This window comes from Hydra vulgaris, chromosome 01 (genome assembly GCF_038396675.1).
Source record: "Hydra vulgaris chromosome 01, alternate assembly HydraT2T_AEP".
Lineage (NCBI taxonomy): Eukaryota > Metazoa > Cnidaria > Hydrozoa > Anthoathecata > Hydridae > Hydra > Hydra vulgaris.
Window position 1 is genome coordinate 16,233,760 of NC_088920.1, and position 17,852 is coordinate 16,251,611.

Genomic DNA, 17,852 nt, shown 5'->3' on the forward strand with positions numbered 1-17,852 from the left:
TCTGTCTAAATTACATATTTTTTCGGTTTAAAACTATCTTTAAAACATAGTAAAACTGAAATCTTTCGGCCAATGTTTTACGGAAAATTTATTTTAATTATTTAAGCAAAAACCTGTCTACCTAAAATAGGTTGCAGACGCCTTGATCATATAACAGAATATTTGTAAACTAAAAAACTTTCCTAATTATTTCACATATGTTGAATTTATTCAATAAGTTAAATTTTAATAACGCTAATTTAAAATATTTGAAATAACTTTCAAGAGTTGAAAATATGTAAATACAAGATTCCATTTAAAAATAATTTCAACAAAAAGAAAATCTTTTTATTTATTTAGAAATCAGGGATGCGGAGTCCCAAAAGGACTCCAGCTTGTAGTCTGTAGTGTTCAGAAGCTCAAGCATGTTTGTTAACTTATGATCTGCTATAAGAAAAAAATTCATGAGAATTAATGTCTTGAAACTTATTGTGTTTAAGCCCGGAGTCCTGGAGTCCTTGCCGCTATTATACTTAAGGACATCCGGGCTCAAAAAATGATTGTTCCTCTGACCTAAAAGTCCTAATTTTTTTCCTATATGTAGCTTATAAACTTATTTACATTTTTAGAGCTCATGGATACCAAAAACTAGGATAAAGTTATCTTTTAGTGACTTTCTTTTTTTATTTATAATTATTTTAATCAAGTGAGGTAATGACTAACTCAAAAATTATGATACATTTTTATTAATTTTTATTTTTACGTGTACAATTAGCAATAAATTATTTTTTAAATTAACAAAAAAAACATTAATATGCCACCTAGAATACCATATCCCCCTTGTATAAGAATCGTATCCAACGTAAAATATAGGATATAACATCAACCTGTAACTTAGAATATCATATCCCCCTTGTATAACAGTCTTACCTGATGTAAAAACATGTAATATATAGGATTTAACATCAATTTGTTACTCAGAATATCATATCCCCTATGTATATTAGTCGTGTATGACGTAAAATGTTGTAAAATATAGGATATAAAATCACTTTGTTACTTAGATTATCACATCCCTTATCTATAGCAGTCGTATGCAATATAAAAAACTGTAAAATTTAGGATATAACATTAATATTTTACTTTTAACACCATATTAAATTATAATATCATGTATAAATTCGATTTTCTTTTACCTTTCACAAACGTTTATAAAAAATTTTTAAACAGTTACATTGTTTACTTAAATTATTCCGGACGGCCTAGGTGCACTTCTAAATATCATAACTTTAAAGCGTGTATGCGTTTTGCATTTTTCTTTGGGGGATTTGATATTCTAGGCGGATACGATATTCTATCACTGATCCCACCTATGGAATAATATTGTTTTGCGGAATTTTGATCTATCAACTTCCTTTTACCTTTTCAAGCTCAATCTGAAAAAATGTATTTATTCAGATATTCACTTAATGATATTCTGATATTTTGATGATAATCTAATATTTTGATCATTGTTATTCAATTTGATTTTAGTGCTCATTTTTGTTTTAATTTTTACTTTATTTTTTAGTATGTTATACTAGTCTCTATTTTGCTTGTTTGTATTTTGTAAGGTTCTGACGAAAAGATCTTGTAATCTTCTAGATCCTAGCTTATATCTCATTATTAGCACTATGTATGTGCGTATCTACACATTTGTAAGTGTAAAAATGCTAATATTTGTATATGTATATATGTGAGTGTTTTTTTTTCTTATTGTAATTATGCTGATATTAGAAATTTCTTATATTGTAAAATGATACATATGGCATATATAATTGTACTGTGATTACTGAAATTTAGAAAATAATATTTTATCTTCTTGTCCAAAATATAAATAAACTTAATGATAAATTATAATCCAAATAACTAACATATCAACTTTTACTCCTTTGAGCGCTTTCTTGTCTAAATAAAAACAAATGTGAACACAAAAATGATATTCATATTTTATAATAGACAATATTTATATAAACATATATATATATATATATATATATATATATATATATATATATATATATATATATATATAAATATAAACAATTTTAAAATGTATTCTTCAAAATAGAGTGCTCAATGTTCTTAAAAGAACAGAGCAATTATTAGTATTAGTAGAAAATCACTTAACAAAATTTTTTTCTCATTTTACACAGTGTTTCATCAATTAAGACTCATCAGAAATACCCTAGAAAGCTACCCCTTATATCAAATCTGAATACTTTTTTCAAAGTTCTTGAAAAGCTTGCTTTATCTAGACTTTTCCAGCATGTAACTTCCTTCGTAAACTTTAACTCTTTAGAATAAGGTCTCCGACTCAATTATGCAACTGAAACAGCACTTCTCATGATTTGCAATATCAAGCTATCAAACATTGATAATATATCAACTACTATTCTCCTCTTTCTAGATATATCAGCAGCCTTTGATTCTATTTCCTTACCCTAACCCCAACCCCTTACCCTAATAAATCATCTACTATTCTCCTCTCTCTAGACATATCAGCAGCCTTTAATTCTATTCTAACAGGGTTAGAACCCTATCCCTAACCCTGAATGGAATGGCTGTATTCATGCCTTCATAATTGGAAATTTTTTTTTCTATTGGAGCAACAAATTCCTCAATCTCCGATATTTCAACTGGAATACCACAAAGTAGTGTTATTGGCCTAAATCACGTTATATCTAAACTTGGATATAATCACCATCATTTTGCTGATGATACTCAACTGTATACTGCCATTGGACCTGGTATAGACTACATAAACAATATAGCTCAATGTGTAAATGCAGTCACCACATGGTTTCTTGAAAATAGACTACTGCTTAATCGAAAAACACAAAAGCTGTCTTATTTGAAACTAGTAAACAAACATTTAGATTTGAAGACAAAACCTACATTTTTTTTTCAGGTGCAACTCTTGCTGTATCAAGTTTGGTAAAAATTCTCGGTATTACTTTAGTGCATTTCTGATGAGTTTTAATTGATGAATCACTGTGTGAAATAAGAAAAAATTTTTGTAAAGTTATTTTCTACTAATTTATATATATATATATATATATATATATATATATATATATATATATATATATATATATATATATATATATATATATATACATATATACAAAATAGGTATGTGTTATTAGGGTGTAATAATAATACAAATACTATTGTACGTTTAAGAGTGCTCCATACTAATAAATAGTGGAGCAATATTTATTTATGAAAATGAATAAAAAAAGCTTTTGATGGTTTATCAAAAGTTGTTTTTATTCATTTTCATCATCAAAACACACAGTGCTGGACAATGGTTTAAAAATTTGTATAGTTACTGTCTATTTCAGCAAGTATATACCCCCTAAAGTATATTAAATGCCCCCTAAAGTATATTAAATGCGTTAAAAATGGCAAAACCAAGTGTATAGGTTTTGAAATTCAAATAAATATCTATGCAACATGCCATTTTGTTTGTTTACGTGACGTTTTGTTTGCTTAGCGGCGGTTTGAATATTTTATATAATTTTATGAATTTTGTGCATTCTTTATTTGTGTAAATGTACGATGCAGTTTTATTGTTATTATTGTGATTAGATTAGTTTTATTGTAATAATGGTAAGTTAATTGATACAATTAAAAAACGTGAAATTAAAGCTTATCTCCAGTGTTCTTCTAACAAACGTTAGGATAATACAACAAAACTAGGCATTTCACCAGTTTCTGTCAGTAGAATTAAACAGAGACTTGAATTTGATGGTTATATTCTGAGTTCGAATAGGAAAAACTGTAAACAAATGAGGAAGACAACAACTTGTGATGGAACGTCAACAACTTGTGATGGAACGTCAGCTCCTATTTTTATGTAAGATGAGTTGCAAATCATCCTCTGCCAAGCTGACAAGGCAATGGCAACTCTACGATGTCAATGTCAGTAGTAGAACAACATGGAGGAGGCTTGTGAAACAAGGATACTTGGCCTACAGACCAACTGTGAAGCCTTTCCTGAACAATGCTATGAAGAAAAAATGCATTGCTGACCTCAACCCAATAGAGGGATTGTGGAATGAACTAAAGTGTGATGTTTTAAAGATGCCCTCCACTAACAAACATGATCTGATAGAACATTTGATACAAGTATGGCACCATGACGAATGTCTCAAACGACTTGCTGCCAAATTTATTTGGGGTATGCCTAGATGCGTTGCTCAGGTCATCAAGAACAAAGGGGGATCAACTCAATAATAAAGACTGTTTGATGATAAACACTTATCATATACTATCTAATTATCATATATGTACATGTAGTTATATACCCTACATACTTTTGTGCAAGTATTGCTGTTATTTTGTAATAAATTTACTATTCAAAACGTAATTTTGTTCAAAAATTAAAAATTTCTTATTCATTGTCCAGTACTGTATATATATATATATTTATATATATATATATATATATATATATATATATATATATATATTATATATATATATATATATATATATATATATATATATATATATGTATATATGTAAATCTCAAACTCAAGACATCACCACTTTATTCCTACTGACATCCTGAAATCTTTTGCTGAAGTTTCAGTCCTATTATTGCTTATCTAGCTGACCTAACAAAATAACTTGTGCATTGTCGAGCAAAAACATCACTTGGTACAAATTTTTTTTATACTTCAGCAGCACGAACTTGGATTAAATTAGTTAAAATAATGCGAGGTTTAACATTGTTAGAAAAATAAAAAAAAAATGACTAAAACTGAACTTTTCAAATATGCTTACTCAACCTAAACTATGCTTGTTTATTAGTGTTTCTGAATTACCTTATCATATTTATGATTGTTGTCAAACTATGTGACTTTATTCTCTAAGTATTATTATTATCGTTATATATATATTTATTTATATATTTATATTTGTCTATCCATTTTGCTTAATAAATTAAAAAACTAATTAATGTAGTTGTTGGTGATGGTGATAATAATTATGATGCTAATTTTTTAATAAATTAATTTATTTTAATTTTTTTTTTAAACTTTGAGTTTTTGAATAGTGTTATACCAATTAAAAATGTATTTCTGTTTTTTTAACCAGGTTGGTTTTTCACAATGTCTTTGTATTCATCAGAAGGCGCTTCGAATAAAGGTAATTCTTAAATAATGGTAAATAAAGAAAACAAATTATGAAAGTAATACTGATAAGAATTATCATGATTATGTTGAAAACCATGATCGAAATGTTGATGATTGCAATGATTATGATGATTACGTTGATTATTATGTTAGTTTAAATATTTAATATAAAACTAAATAATAAAATAATTAAATGTAATTACGTTTAAATATAAGTTCAAAAGTTAAACTTATAATTAAACTTATCTATATTTTAACTTATCTTGTTTGAATTTGTCAAGTTTTTTGTCAAATAATCCAGTTTTAAGATCTCCAAATATTTTATATATAGAGATATTCAAAGTATATATGATTATGGTTAGTCTTTCAAAAACTAAAATAACAAATTCATATTTCTATGTACAGTTAAATAATTTCATACCAAAGAATTTTTTTCTTCAGTTAAATAAAAATGAATAGAAAATGGAATGCATTATATACTAATTAACATACAATTTTTTTTCTTTACTTTTCTATTGAAAAGTTATCAATCAAAAAATTGTCAAGTGTTATTAATAAATTGACATTACTAGACTATATAGGAAAAATTATTAAAAACATATTGTGGCATTGTTAATCTTCAATAGCTATCAATTTATTTTATTTGGAAAAGCCTTCTCCACTTGAGTAATTAGCAATCATCAATAATAAAAGTTATCAAAATTGGCTGTTGAGAAAGGCTAGGAAATGCTAAAGCAATTTTTTTTTGAATCAACTTTTATAGGAATAAATGTGTCAAAGTAGTTTTTTGTAAATCCCTATTTATAATATTATGGCTTTGCAGAACTTCATGAAATAATAAATCATCTTCATAGTATTGCTTAACAATTTCTTAACACCATTTTGCAAAAGTAAACAAACAAGGTTATTTATAAAAGATCATAAAAACCATATCATCAGAATCTTTTACAAGTTTACAACCTTTATAAATAAAGACTTAAATAAGAATAATTTACAAGAAATCATGATATAAATACAAATCATATCAACAATATTATATATATATATATATATATATATATATATATATATATATATATATATATATATATATATATATATATATATATATATAAAAAGTTGGATCTCATTGTCAGAACCTATATACAGCTATGCACCAAAGTTTAATCAAGACTTTTTCATATTATGTGCCAGTTTTTCTACATTTAAAGTTTAACGGATATAGATTTTTAGTTTCTTTTTTTGCATTTAGCTATTTATGTTTGTATCAATGAAGTAGACAAAAAAATAATATTTGCACATACTACAATACTTTCGTAAAACTAATTAAACATTATTCGAGGTATTTTACTGATGACATTTAAGTTTAATCGAGTTAATTTAATTTATAATTTTCACACTCGATAACTATTTGTTATACTTAATTACTGCAATAAATTATGAATAAAAAGAGTACTTTATATGACTCTTGAATAAAGAAATATTTTTAAAATTACTAAAAAATATTTTAATTGCAAGAAATTATCTAAAGAATAACTGCAATATTTTAAATTTCAATTTGCTTGCTAATAGTTAGAAAAGCAGTGTCCGAGAGCATTAAATGGCAAGTTATTGGACTGGTCAAATCATAACAAGGTTGAAACTAGTAATCTTATGGGTTTTTCTGAATTTTGTGTACAAAAAACAGTGAAAACCTGGGAGCTAACAGGTAGCATTGTAGACATGGCTAGTTCTGGAAGACCACTAATGCTTAGTGTCCGTCACAAAAGCAGCATATTCAGAATCAGAAAAAAAAAATTTGCCTCAGCAACAAAAAGCTAGCTTAAATATTTAACAAATCCTTTTCTAATCTAAATGTAAGCAAAGAACTTATAAGAAGAACATCAGCAAGAAATAGGGATTGGGTCTTAAATTGCAATAAGAAACCCTTTCCTGTCTATCATGGACGCAAAAGGCGAAAATAGTACAAAGAGCTTTCCATTAGGCAGTTGAAGATTGGGTAAAAGTGATATAGAGCGATGAGTCAAATATTCAGGTTGTAAACCACAAAGGTAGAATATGTTAAAAAATTTGGAACTAAGAAATATTGTGAGCGCTATTTAGAAGCAAGACGACAAGGTAGCAGAGGCTCATTAGGCATATAGGGATGTTTTTCCCACAAAAAACATCCTCATATGCCTACTGAGATGGCCTAAAGGCCTTGGTTTTTGTGAGCTGTATAATAGCTGTATCAACCAATATACCTACAAAAACACACTTGAAACATGTTTGATTCCATTGACAAGGCAATTGTATGGCAGAAGCAAGCAACACACCTTCCAGCAAGACTGGGCTCCAACACAGCACATATTATAACAAACTGGTTTACCACAAAGAAGATCAATTTGTTGCCTTGGTGCACTATATTATCAGATATCAACCCAATAGAAAATATTTGATCAACGTGGATCAACAACCAATTGATTAACCATCAAATTCAATTAACTGAGTATTAGAAGTAACTTCTGAATGAGTACTGGTTAAAAGTGCCATATAAGGTGTGCATGAAGTTGGTCAACTCAATTTAGAGACGAGTTCTTTTTTTGCTATCAAGCCAAAGGAGGACACCTTAATGTTAACTTTTCTTTTTTTTTTTTTTTTTTTTTTTCTTCTTGTTCTAAACCTTAACTAGATTAAACTTTTATGCTACTCATTTTATGATTATATTTATTTTATGATTATATTTAATATAATTATGATTATTTAATTTTTTTAAATTATTTTTTTAACTATTTTATCTTAATAATGTTAATTGGGTAGGTAATGGGTTGTTCTTTTAAAAATAAAAAAAATTAATTAAATATCTTTTCCTGACTTTTTTTAGTTGAAAAAACTGTGAATAGTTTGATTAAAATTACCATCTTGATTAAACTTTAGTGTAGAGCTGTGTAAATATACGATACAAAGCAGGCCCGAAGCAACCCGGGGGCATCAGGGGCATTTGCCCCTCCTATAATTTTTCAAATAAATAATTTTGAAGGAATTGACTGAAAAATGACTACAAAAAATAAATAATATTTACTTCGCAGGCCCGTTGTTCTTATGGGCCTGCTAAGTAAATATATTAAGACATCTCTTTATTATAGAAAGAAAAGTACATAAGTCTTACAGTTATTAAGAAAAATACGTGGTTATTATAGAAGATTGTTTTAATATGTCATCAATAAATACAATAAAATTTTTCCATATACAAAATTTTTGTTTCTAATTATATATTTATTAATTCTGGTTGGAGAAAAAAGGTTTGTTAAGATAGATAAAGTTTAATCAATTTTCTAAATGTAAATAAAGCATAAAACATTAGGCTCATAAATATTAAGTATTTCAACTCCAAAAATTAAGGTTTGAAATAAGTAAAAGATCCTCTAATATTTTTAAGTGGATTGCATGCTTCTGATGGCAATAAAGACATTGTAACATTTTTCGGTGCTTCTCCAAGCTATGTTGGCATGCTATAATGGTGTAAATAAATGAGTAATAAAGTTAGGTTAAAGCTTTTTAGTTAAAATATCAAGGTTTATATATTATCAAGGTTTAAATAATACTCAAAATATGTTTTTGTTAAGAACAGCTACTAAAAATCAAGTATGAAAAATCTCTTTTTATTTTAACTTAATCAATAAATACTTTGGCCATATTTTGGAATAAATAGCGTTTTTTAGAGGGCAAGCGGAAAAGAATCCATTTATTTCATTTGGTTTTATTAATGTTAAGAGTTAATTTGTTACATTTTAATCAAGAAGATGTGTTTCTTAAGTTCATCATTCATTGTAGAAAAGATTTTTGATATGTCATTATTTGTAAGGAATAAATTAGTTTTGTTGTCAAACATGATACTTATTAAGTTTGAGGCTTTATTAAAGTCATTTATATAGATTAAGAACAAAAGTTTCCCCAAGATAGAACCTTTATAAACATCACAGGAAACATTTTAAAGATGCCTATGGCTATCGTTATTATTGAAAACAAATTGTTTGCGGTTTAATAAGTAACTTCGAAGCCATTTTGTAGTTGCATAGTTTATTCCGTAGTACTTTATTTTTTGAAGCAGATTTCATGGTCGACAGTATCAAAAGCTTCTGTTAAGTCAATAAAAACACCTAATGTAAACTGGGATTTAAAAAAATTTCTGTGAGAAATCTCAAACTTTATTTAAAGAAGTTTGAGATTTCTCATACAATATTCAAATTGTTTTTGTTAATGGCATACATGTATATAAGCATGTTGGTCAAGTCAGTTTTAATTAAAAACTATTGATATAAAATATGACCATGCCATTCTAGGCGTCTTCTTTTAATACTATTTTAAACATTTTCACATTGAAATGATAGTATTATTAGTAATAAAGATATCATATTTAAATATACAACAACAATAGTTTGTAATATTAGTAATTTAAACAGCTTAACTAGTTATATAATTTTATAATAATATCTAATAATAATTATCACAATAATAATTAGTAACACTAACAACAACGATAATAATAATAACAATAATATCAATATTAATAATATTTATAATAATATAATAATGTCATGTAATAATACTAACTATAATAATAATAATAATAATAATAACAATAATAACAATAATAATAATAATAATAATAATAACAATAATAATAATAATAATAATAATAATAATACTAATAATAATAATAAAAGTAACAATAATATTAGTATTACTGATTATTTAGTTGGGGTTATTACTTTGATTTTTAGATTAGAGACTAATTTGAGAGTATTTTATTCAGTATACAGTTTTTTCTAAGAACAACTTATTGGTATTAATTGGATTTGATTTCATTCTCAACAAAATGGTGATTCTGATATCTAATTTTAAATTAGTGATTGAGTAAAAATGTTTACGAATTAAATGTACAATTCTTTAATTAAATGTATAGTTTATCAAAATGTCTAGTTTGTACATTAAATTGAAACATTTATTTAACAATATTAAAAAGTGTTTAAGACCATAACTCCATATATATTGACAGTTAAATATTACAAAAAAGTTATTTACCATTAGTATATTAAACATATAAGAATGTCTACTAGGTTTTAAGCTAGTATACAAAAAATATATTAAATTTTTTTCAATTGCTATAAACATTAAAAAATTCCCTAATAACTCTGGTAAAGAACTCTTTACAATAATATACAATAACGTATAGCCATTAGCCATAATATATATGTACATACAGCCATTTATATATATATATATATATATATTATATATATATATATATATATATATATATATATATATATATATATATATATATATATATATATATATATATATATATATACAACACATAGTAAGGGATATATATATATTGCTTTTTTTTAAAATGTTTTTCTCTAATCGTATTGTTGTTTCACTTCATCCAACGTGTTTTTTTTTAGGGTAAAAGTTAATCATGCGACATACGCTTTTATTATCATTGGTTTAGTTGTAAATAACCTAGACAACTGTATTTTTTACTTGGTAAACATTTGACAATAGTGGTTTTTTCGAAGTTGCCAGTTTTTTAAAATGACCACTGAACCTTAATACATAGTTTTCTTGTTCTTAATTTTTGAATTAATATAGCTTAGTACTAAAATATCATAAAAATAAATAAAACTTAAAATTGTTAAAAAGTAGACATCTGTGGTTTTGCTGGTATACCTTCATTTATAAAAGTTTATTTGTTTATGGTATTTTTTTTTTTTTTTAATCTGACTTATCATTAATTTCGATACTTTTAATATATATTTAACAAATATTTTTTGCACATTAGGGAATGATGATCAATTTTTACTGACTTCAAAAATTGTTGGTAGAGTTGGTCATTTCATTGGAGGTAAATTCGACTCTTTTGGACGTCATCTTAATTTATCTCAGTATGATGTTAGCAACATTAAAACTGATGAAAAAACTGCACAAGCAAAAGCAGTTGCTGTCATAGATATGTGGATTGAACGTAATGGGATCTCAAAATGGGAACAGTTAAAGATAGAGTTGTTATCATTTGGACATAAAAGTACTGTTGAAATAATTGAGAAAGAGTTTCTTTTAAATAGTGAGAAATGCAACCATTAATTTATTTTTAATTAGTAATACAGGCCGATTAGAAATATTTATATGGCAATTTTTAAACTTTTTAATTTTTGTTTTTAATATCGCTTTTTTAATGATTTAAATTATACCCAAAAATCATAATATATTATAAATATACTATAAAGAGTATATAAATAAATATGCTATATTTAATATACCTTTAAAATACCATAGAGTCATTAGTTTAAAATTTATAAGATTTTAAGAAAATGATTTGTTATTTAGCCTGTTTTTTAAACTCAGTTCTACAAAAAATATAAAGATAAATTGTAACAACAATTAAATTAAATTCTTTTAAAATTATTTTTTTAACAGAATTATATTTTTCTTTAAAACTATAAAATAATTTCATATATTTTTATAGAACAGCATGACTGTTCTACAAAACAAATCACTGTTGTTTGCATCTTGAATTTCAATATTATTTTTTATATATTGTTCTTTTTTGTCTAAATTATCTTTATTTAAATTGAAATCTGTAATGGCATTGGACAATAAATGTTTTTCTACCCAATCGAACCATCAGTCAACCTTGATAAGTTACATTAATTGTCTCTACGTATGCATGCTTTGAACTCTTCCTTATTGCTGCCACAAAACTTTTCTTTTGTTGAAAAAGTGAAATCGACAAAGGTGGTAGTATGCAGAGGTCAATTAATTAATTTTTCTTTGTATACTTCTTAGTAAAGATTTCAAACAAGGGGCATTAACATCTTTTTGTTATAAAGCAAACAAATTAGAAACATAGTCCTTTAGTCACTGTATAAGTTCTTGTGCTTTTTTTTTTTAATTCATTAAGCATTTTAAGAATAGATGCATTGAATCTGTAGGTTGTGTGGTATTTGATAAAAGTTCTCGGATGATGATTTTGTCTAAATCATTTAATATATACAATTATTGAAGGTTTTTAAAAGCATCTCTTAAAGGTTTTTGTGTGTATATTTTTCTCAGTTTTACTTATATATTTTCTTTTTAAACAACTGATTAATAAAATGACTTAGTATTTTGGTGTTGAAAAGAAAAATTATTTTTTCTTAGTTATTTTGCAATCATTAAGCTAATTTATGTATAGTTTATGCAAAAACCATTCAATTTGAAGAAATATTTGTAGATGAGTTATCTAAGAAATTCTAATCAGTACTGAGTTTACTGTGAAGTTTTGATAGCAATGTATATTTACCTTAAATTCTTTTACTACTAAGTAGAGATTTTGTAGCTGTTAAGTAGAGGCTTTGTACAATTTCATTGTGTTTTCCAACATTCAAAGTTTGTTTTTAAGCCTTAGCAGCAGTTATTTATTTCGCATCTTAAGTTAAAATGATTTATGATAAAAAAGTTTTATTTAAATTTTATTAATGGACTTTCAAATAAAAATTGCACTCATTAGGATGAAGCAAATAAAAATTATCATGGTGGATATAAGCAGTTAAAGGTTTGTCTTATTTATGCAATGCTCACTTAAAATATTAGGGTGCCCTGTGATTAGATCGTTATGTGTTCTTGGAGCACCTTTATAACAAATAGAAATTTTTTTTTTGCTGTGTATTGGTGTAAGTGTGGAAAAAAGGTAAACTTTGCCAGAAAAAAATATATAAATATTTTCCTTAGAATTATTGACATGCAAAATATAAACTCTGTCTGCATATGGATTTTCTGGTAAACAAAAAAAAATAGTTTTGGTATATTTTCTTTAAAATTTTTATTTATTTTCAATTTATATTACATAAAAAATAACAAAAAAAGTTGCAAATACATACCAAGTAAATCAAAACACTTTAACAAATATTATTTATGTTTAATAATTTTAGAAACACAAAACAAACTAAAACTAAAACAGAAATAAATTAAATAACACAAAATGAACTAAAACTAAAATAAAATACAGCAAGACATTGTGTCAACATTTGTTAATAAACTTATTAATTTTTGTTTTTAATAAGTAAAAAAAGCTGACATGTAATGATGATTAATAATGATGAGAGGAATTACTTACTTTGAAACTCATAATTAAATCTTTTGACTTACATGAAATTTAGTATATCAAAGTGATAGTTAAGTAAACGTTGCGATTCGGAATTCTCTTAAGTGCAGTTTAGTAAAGTTGTTTTTTCTCTTAAAATTATGAAGAAATTTTTTTTTTTAAATATATAATTATTAATTTCATATTTTGTTTACTAAAAAAATTTTTTTTGGCTTTTTGCGAAGGTACAGGTTTTCCAGCATTGAAAATAAGAAATACATGGCAAGCGGTCAGTCATAACACAAGGAATTGATGGTCTATTGTTTTTTTCGGACAGTCAAAATTTTTTTTGTTTGTTTAATATTTCATCGAAAATTAGTTCTTCATGATTAAAACTAAACACACAATAAATAACTTAATGCCTAAAAATTAACGAACTCGTATTCTTTTTAAATTAATTATTTTGAAATCCATGTATTTTTTAAATTTAACGTGGCTGTTAGTCTCTTTTTCTTCGCCTCTGTTAAGATTAGTTGATGTTTAAGGATTCTGTTACAATTCAAAATTAGAAAAAAAAAATTGTAAACGCATAATTGATAATCATAAATTTATTAAAAGTAATTCATTTATTGCAATGGCTTATTATCGGCACGAAAAAGCTACAAAGAAAATAAACTAATAGATTAAATGAAATATGGTCCAGTTAACTGAAATAAAATAAATGTTTGTTGACTTATGATCTGCTATAAGAAAAAAATTCATGAGATTTAATGACTTGAAACTTATTGTTTTTAAGCCCGGAGTCCTGGAGTCCTTGCTGCCATTATACCTACGGACCCCAGGTTCAAAAAATGATTGTTCCTCTAACCTAAAAGGCCTAATTTTTTTCCTATCAGTAGTCCATAAGCTTATTTATATTTTTAGTGCTCCTGGATACTAAAAACTAGGATGAAGTAATATTTTTGTGACTATCAAATCCGTAGTCCTTTTTGGGACTTCGCATCCCTGATATGTATATATATATATATATATATATATATATATATATATATCTATCTATCTATATATATATATATATATATATATATATATATATATATATATATATATATATATATATATATATATATATATATATATATATATATATATATATATATATATATATATATATATATATATATATATATATATATATATATATATATATATATATATGGAAACTTTTATTCTCACAAAAATAATGAGTAATTTCAGATACTGAATTTTACTAACTTTCAATGATGATTTATTTATCATAATTAACAGAGTCATGCAGTTGACATTTTCATATAAATATTTATATATATAACGGGTGATGACAAAAAATGAGACTGCGTTCAATTTAAATTTGCATGTACTAATACCATTTGCTGTATATATATTTTGTATATATTTTATTGCAAATTAATTCTAGTTTTAAATAAAAAAATGTAATTAAAATTCAGCAATTTAAAATGAAAATAAACAAATCTAAGCAAGAGCTTCTCTGTGAACTTGTGTATGGATTTTACATGGACAATAAGCAAAATGGTAAATATTATACTTATTGTCATTTTAAAGCAGATAAAATACCAAAAGCAACTATATACGGTATAATTGAACGCGCAGAAAATGGAATCGGAACTCAAAGAGTTAAAGGTAGTGGTCGAGTCGCAAAAAAAAATGACGAAAAAAAACATTACTAAGCTGATGACCATGTTTGACCCTAAGGATGGCATCTCACAAAGACAAGCAGCTAGAAAATTTGTGTGCGATCAGTCTTTTATAAGCAAAACATTGAAGAAACACACAGATATTAAATGCAAAATAAAAACAAAGATTCCATTAAGAACAGAGTCACAAAAATGCAAAATAAGATCCAGATGCAGTTGATTATACAAAAAATATAAGAATCACAATTGGATAATTGGTGATGAATCTTTTTTCACTTTGAAGCATAGCACCATTAAGGGAAACCAAAATTTCTACTCAAGTAACACTGCTTTGACAACGTCAAGCGTAAAATATGATCCATTTGAAAAATATGAGCATAAAGTGTTGGTCTGGATTTGCGTTTCGGCTAAAGGTATTTCTATACCTTTTTTTGTACTTTCTAAGCAATCACTCAAGCAAGAATTATACCTGAGCAAGTGCATCAATAAAAGACTTGTTCCTTTCATCAAAGCAAATCATCTAGATGACAATTACATATTCTGGCCTGACCTAGCAACATCACATTACGCAAAAACTGTAGTCAAGTATTTCAGACAAAATAACATCAATTTTGTTGAAAAGGATGACAACCCTCCCAATGTACCTGAATGCAAGCCTATTGAGGACTTTTGGTCTCAGTTGAAAGGAGAAGTATACATGAACAACTGGCAAGCAGAAACTATTGATCAACTGTGCAATAGAATAAAGTATTGTTTGAATAAGATCGACATTACTGCCATACAACGCCTTATGGGATCGGTAAAAGGTGGAATCAATAATATTTGAAAAAATGGAGTAATAGAAGATATTTAAGTATATGTTTTGAAAGCTCGAAAAATTCTCTACTTAATACATTTTTAATTATAAAAAAATCATTTAAAATAAGGTAGTTATGCCCTTTTAAACGCAGTCTCATTTTTTTGTCATCACCCGTTATATAAATAATTTATATATATATATATATATATATATATATATATATATATATATATATATATATATATATATATATATATATATATATATATTTAAACAACTTTAAAAAGTATTCTACACAATAGAGTGCTCAATGTTCTTAAAAGAACAGAGCAATTATATATTAGTAGAAAATCACTTAACACTTTTCTGATGAATCTTTGTTGATGAAACACAGTGTCAAATGGGAAAAAAATTTAGTGAAGTGATTTTCTACTAATATAATATATATATATATATATATATATATATATATATATATATATATATATATATATATATATATATATATATATATATATATATATATATATATATATATATATATATATATATATATATATATTAAACATCTTTGCTTCCAAGAAGGCTGCAAGCAACCACTAATCAGAGTTATAAGTTACTGGAAGAGAAAAGATGAAGATTGTAGAGCAAGATAAAGATTGGAAGACGACTTAAAGGAATGCAATTTAAATGAATCAGGAAAGCAAGACGTAGGAAGCGAATTCTAAAGAACAGCTGTTCAAAGAAAAAAACTAGACGAATAAGAGTTTTTGGTGCACTTAGGAACACTCACAGAAAAAAGATAAAACTAAATTAAAAAAAGAGTAACACAAGAATGAGTTTTTGAAGGTGGCACAAGAGACGCTAGCTCTTTAGAGCAATGCCCATTATAGTATTTGTTGAAAAGAGGAATAGAAGCAACATTATGACGATGTAATAATGGTTGGAGGTTGGCTGCAAGAGCAGGTCCAACTATTTTTAAAATCTTTTTTTGCACCCTGTCTTAAAGAAAAAAAGGCATCACTAGAAGATCCATTCCAGATATGGCAATAGTATTCCATACAAGGATGGATTTGAGAATTATAGAGATAGAGAATAGAATCCGGACTAAGAATGTGTCAAGCTCGATAAAGAGATGCAATCTTAGCAGATGCTAATTTTACAACTGATTTGATATATGGTTTCCAAGAAAGATTGAAAGTGTAAGAGTTATTCCTAGAAGATGAAGGGTAGATGACTCATCAAGTACATTACCATTCAAAAATAAAGGAAAATCTAAATTATTGCGATAATGGTTGGCTGAAAAAAATTGAGTTTTATTTGAATTAAAGTTCACCAGCTACTGTGAGCCCCATCCTGTAGCAGAAGTGAGATCCCTCCAAGCTCAAATGCCCCCTCCAAGCAATCAGAGAGTGTTGGCCTCCTACCATGATAAGAATAAATAGTAGTATCAGCGAACAATGCCACCCTAGATGCGAGAATGTCTGGAAGATCGTCAATGTAAATTAAAAAGAGTATTAGGCCAAGGACTGAACCTGGAGGAACCCCTGAAGTTACAGAACAAGAAGAAGAGTGCTGTCCATTGAGGCAACTTCCATACTACGATCTACGGTTAGATAGGAAGGATTCAACAATCCCTTAGATGCTACCAGTTACACTGCAAGAAGAAAGCTTATGGACAAGGCCAGGATGCCAAACTCTACCAAAAGCTTTAGAAATGTCAAGAGCAATGGCCCCAACCTCTCCACCTTTGTCCTATGCACAACAAATTCTATTGGCTTCTGTCAGCAAACCAGCCATAGAACTGCAAGATCGAAATTCATATCAATGATCAGAAAGTAAGTTAATAGATTCAAGATGAGAGATTAAGTGTTTGTTAATTAAAGATTCAAAAAACCCTGTCTATGATAGGAAGAAACCAGATGCTGCCCTCCAGCAGGCTGGAAAGAAAGACTCTGATAAGCACTTATTGAATAGTTTTGAAAGTAAAGTTGACAGCTCTGGGAGACACTTTTGCAAGACTATAACAGTTATGCTGTCCGGGTCACAAGCTGTAGAAGAGTCTAAGCAGGAAATCACTTAAGATGCAG

General features: G+C 26.5%; 1 protein-coding gene across 2 annotated transcripts in view; it reads left to right on the plus strand.

Moving 5' to 3' along the window:
* Positions 1-1,625: 1,625 nt before the first annotated feature.
* LOC136075141 (NACHT, LRR and PYD domains-containing protein 3-like) overlaps positions 1,626-17,852 on the plus strand; it is a 45,167-nt gene continuing 28,940 nt past the window's right edge. For both annotated transcript variants that reach the window (XM_065787480.1, XM_065787481.1), the window contains exons 1-3: positions 1,626-1,676; positions 5,125-5,175; positions 10,990-11,271. In XM_065787480.1, the coding sequence (XP_065643552.1) occupies positions 5,139-5,175; positions 10,990-11,271 (319 nt within the window). In that variant the 5' untranslated portion in view covers positions 1,626-1,676; positions 5,125-5,138. The remainder of the gene's footprint in view (positions 1,677-5,124; positions 5,176-10,989; positions 11,272-17,852) is intronic.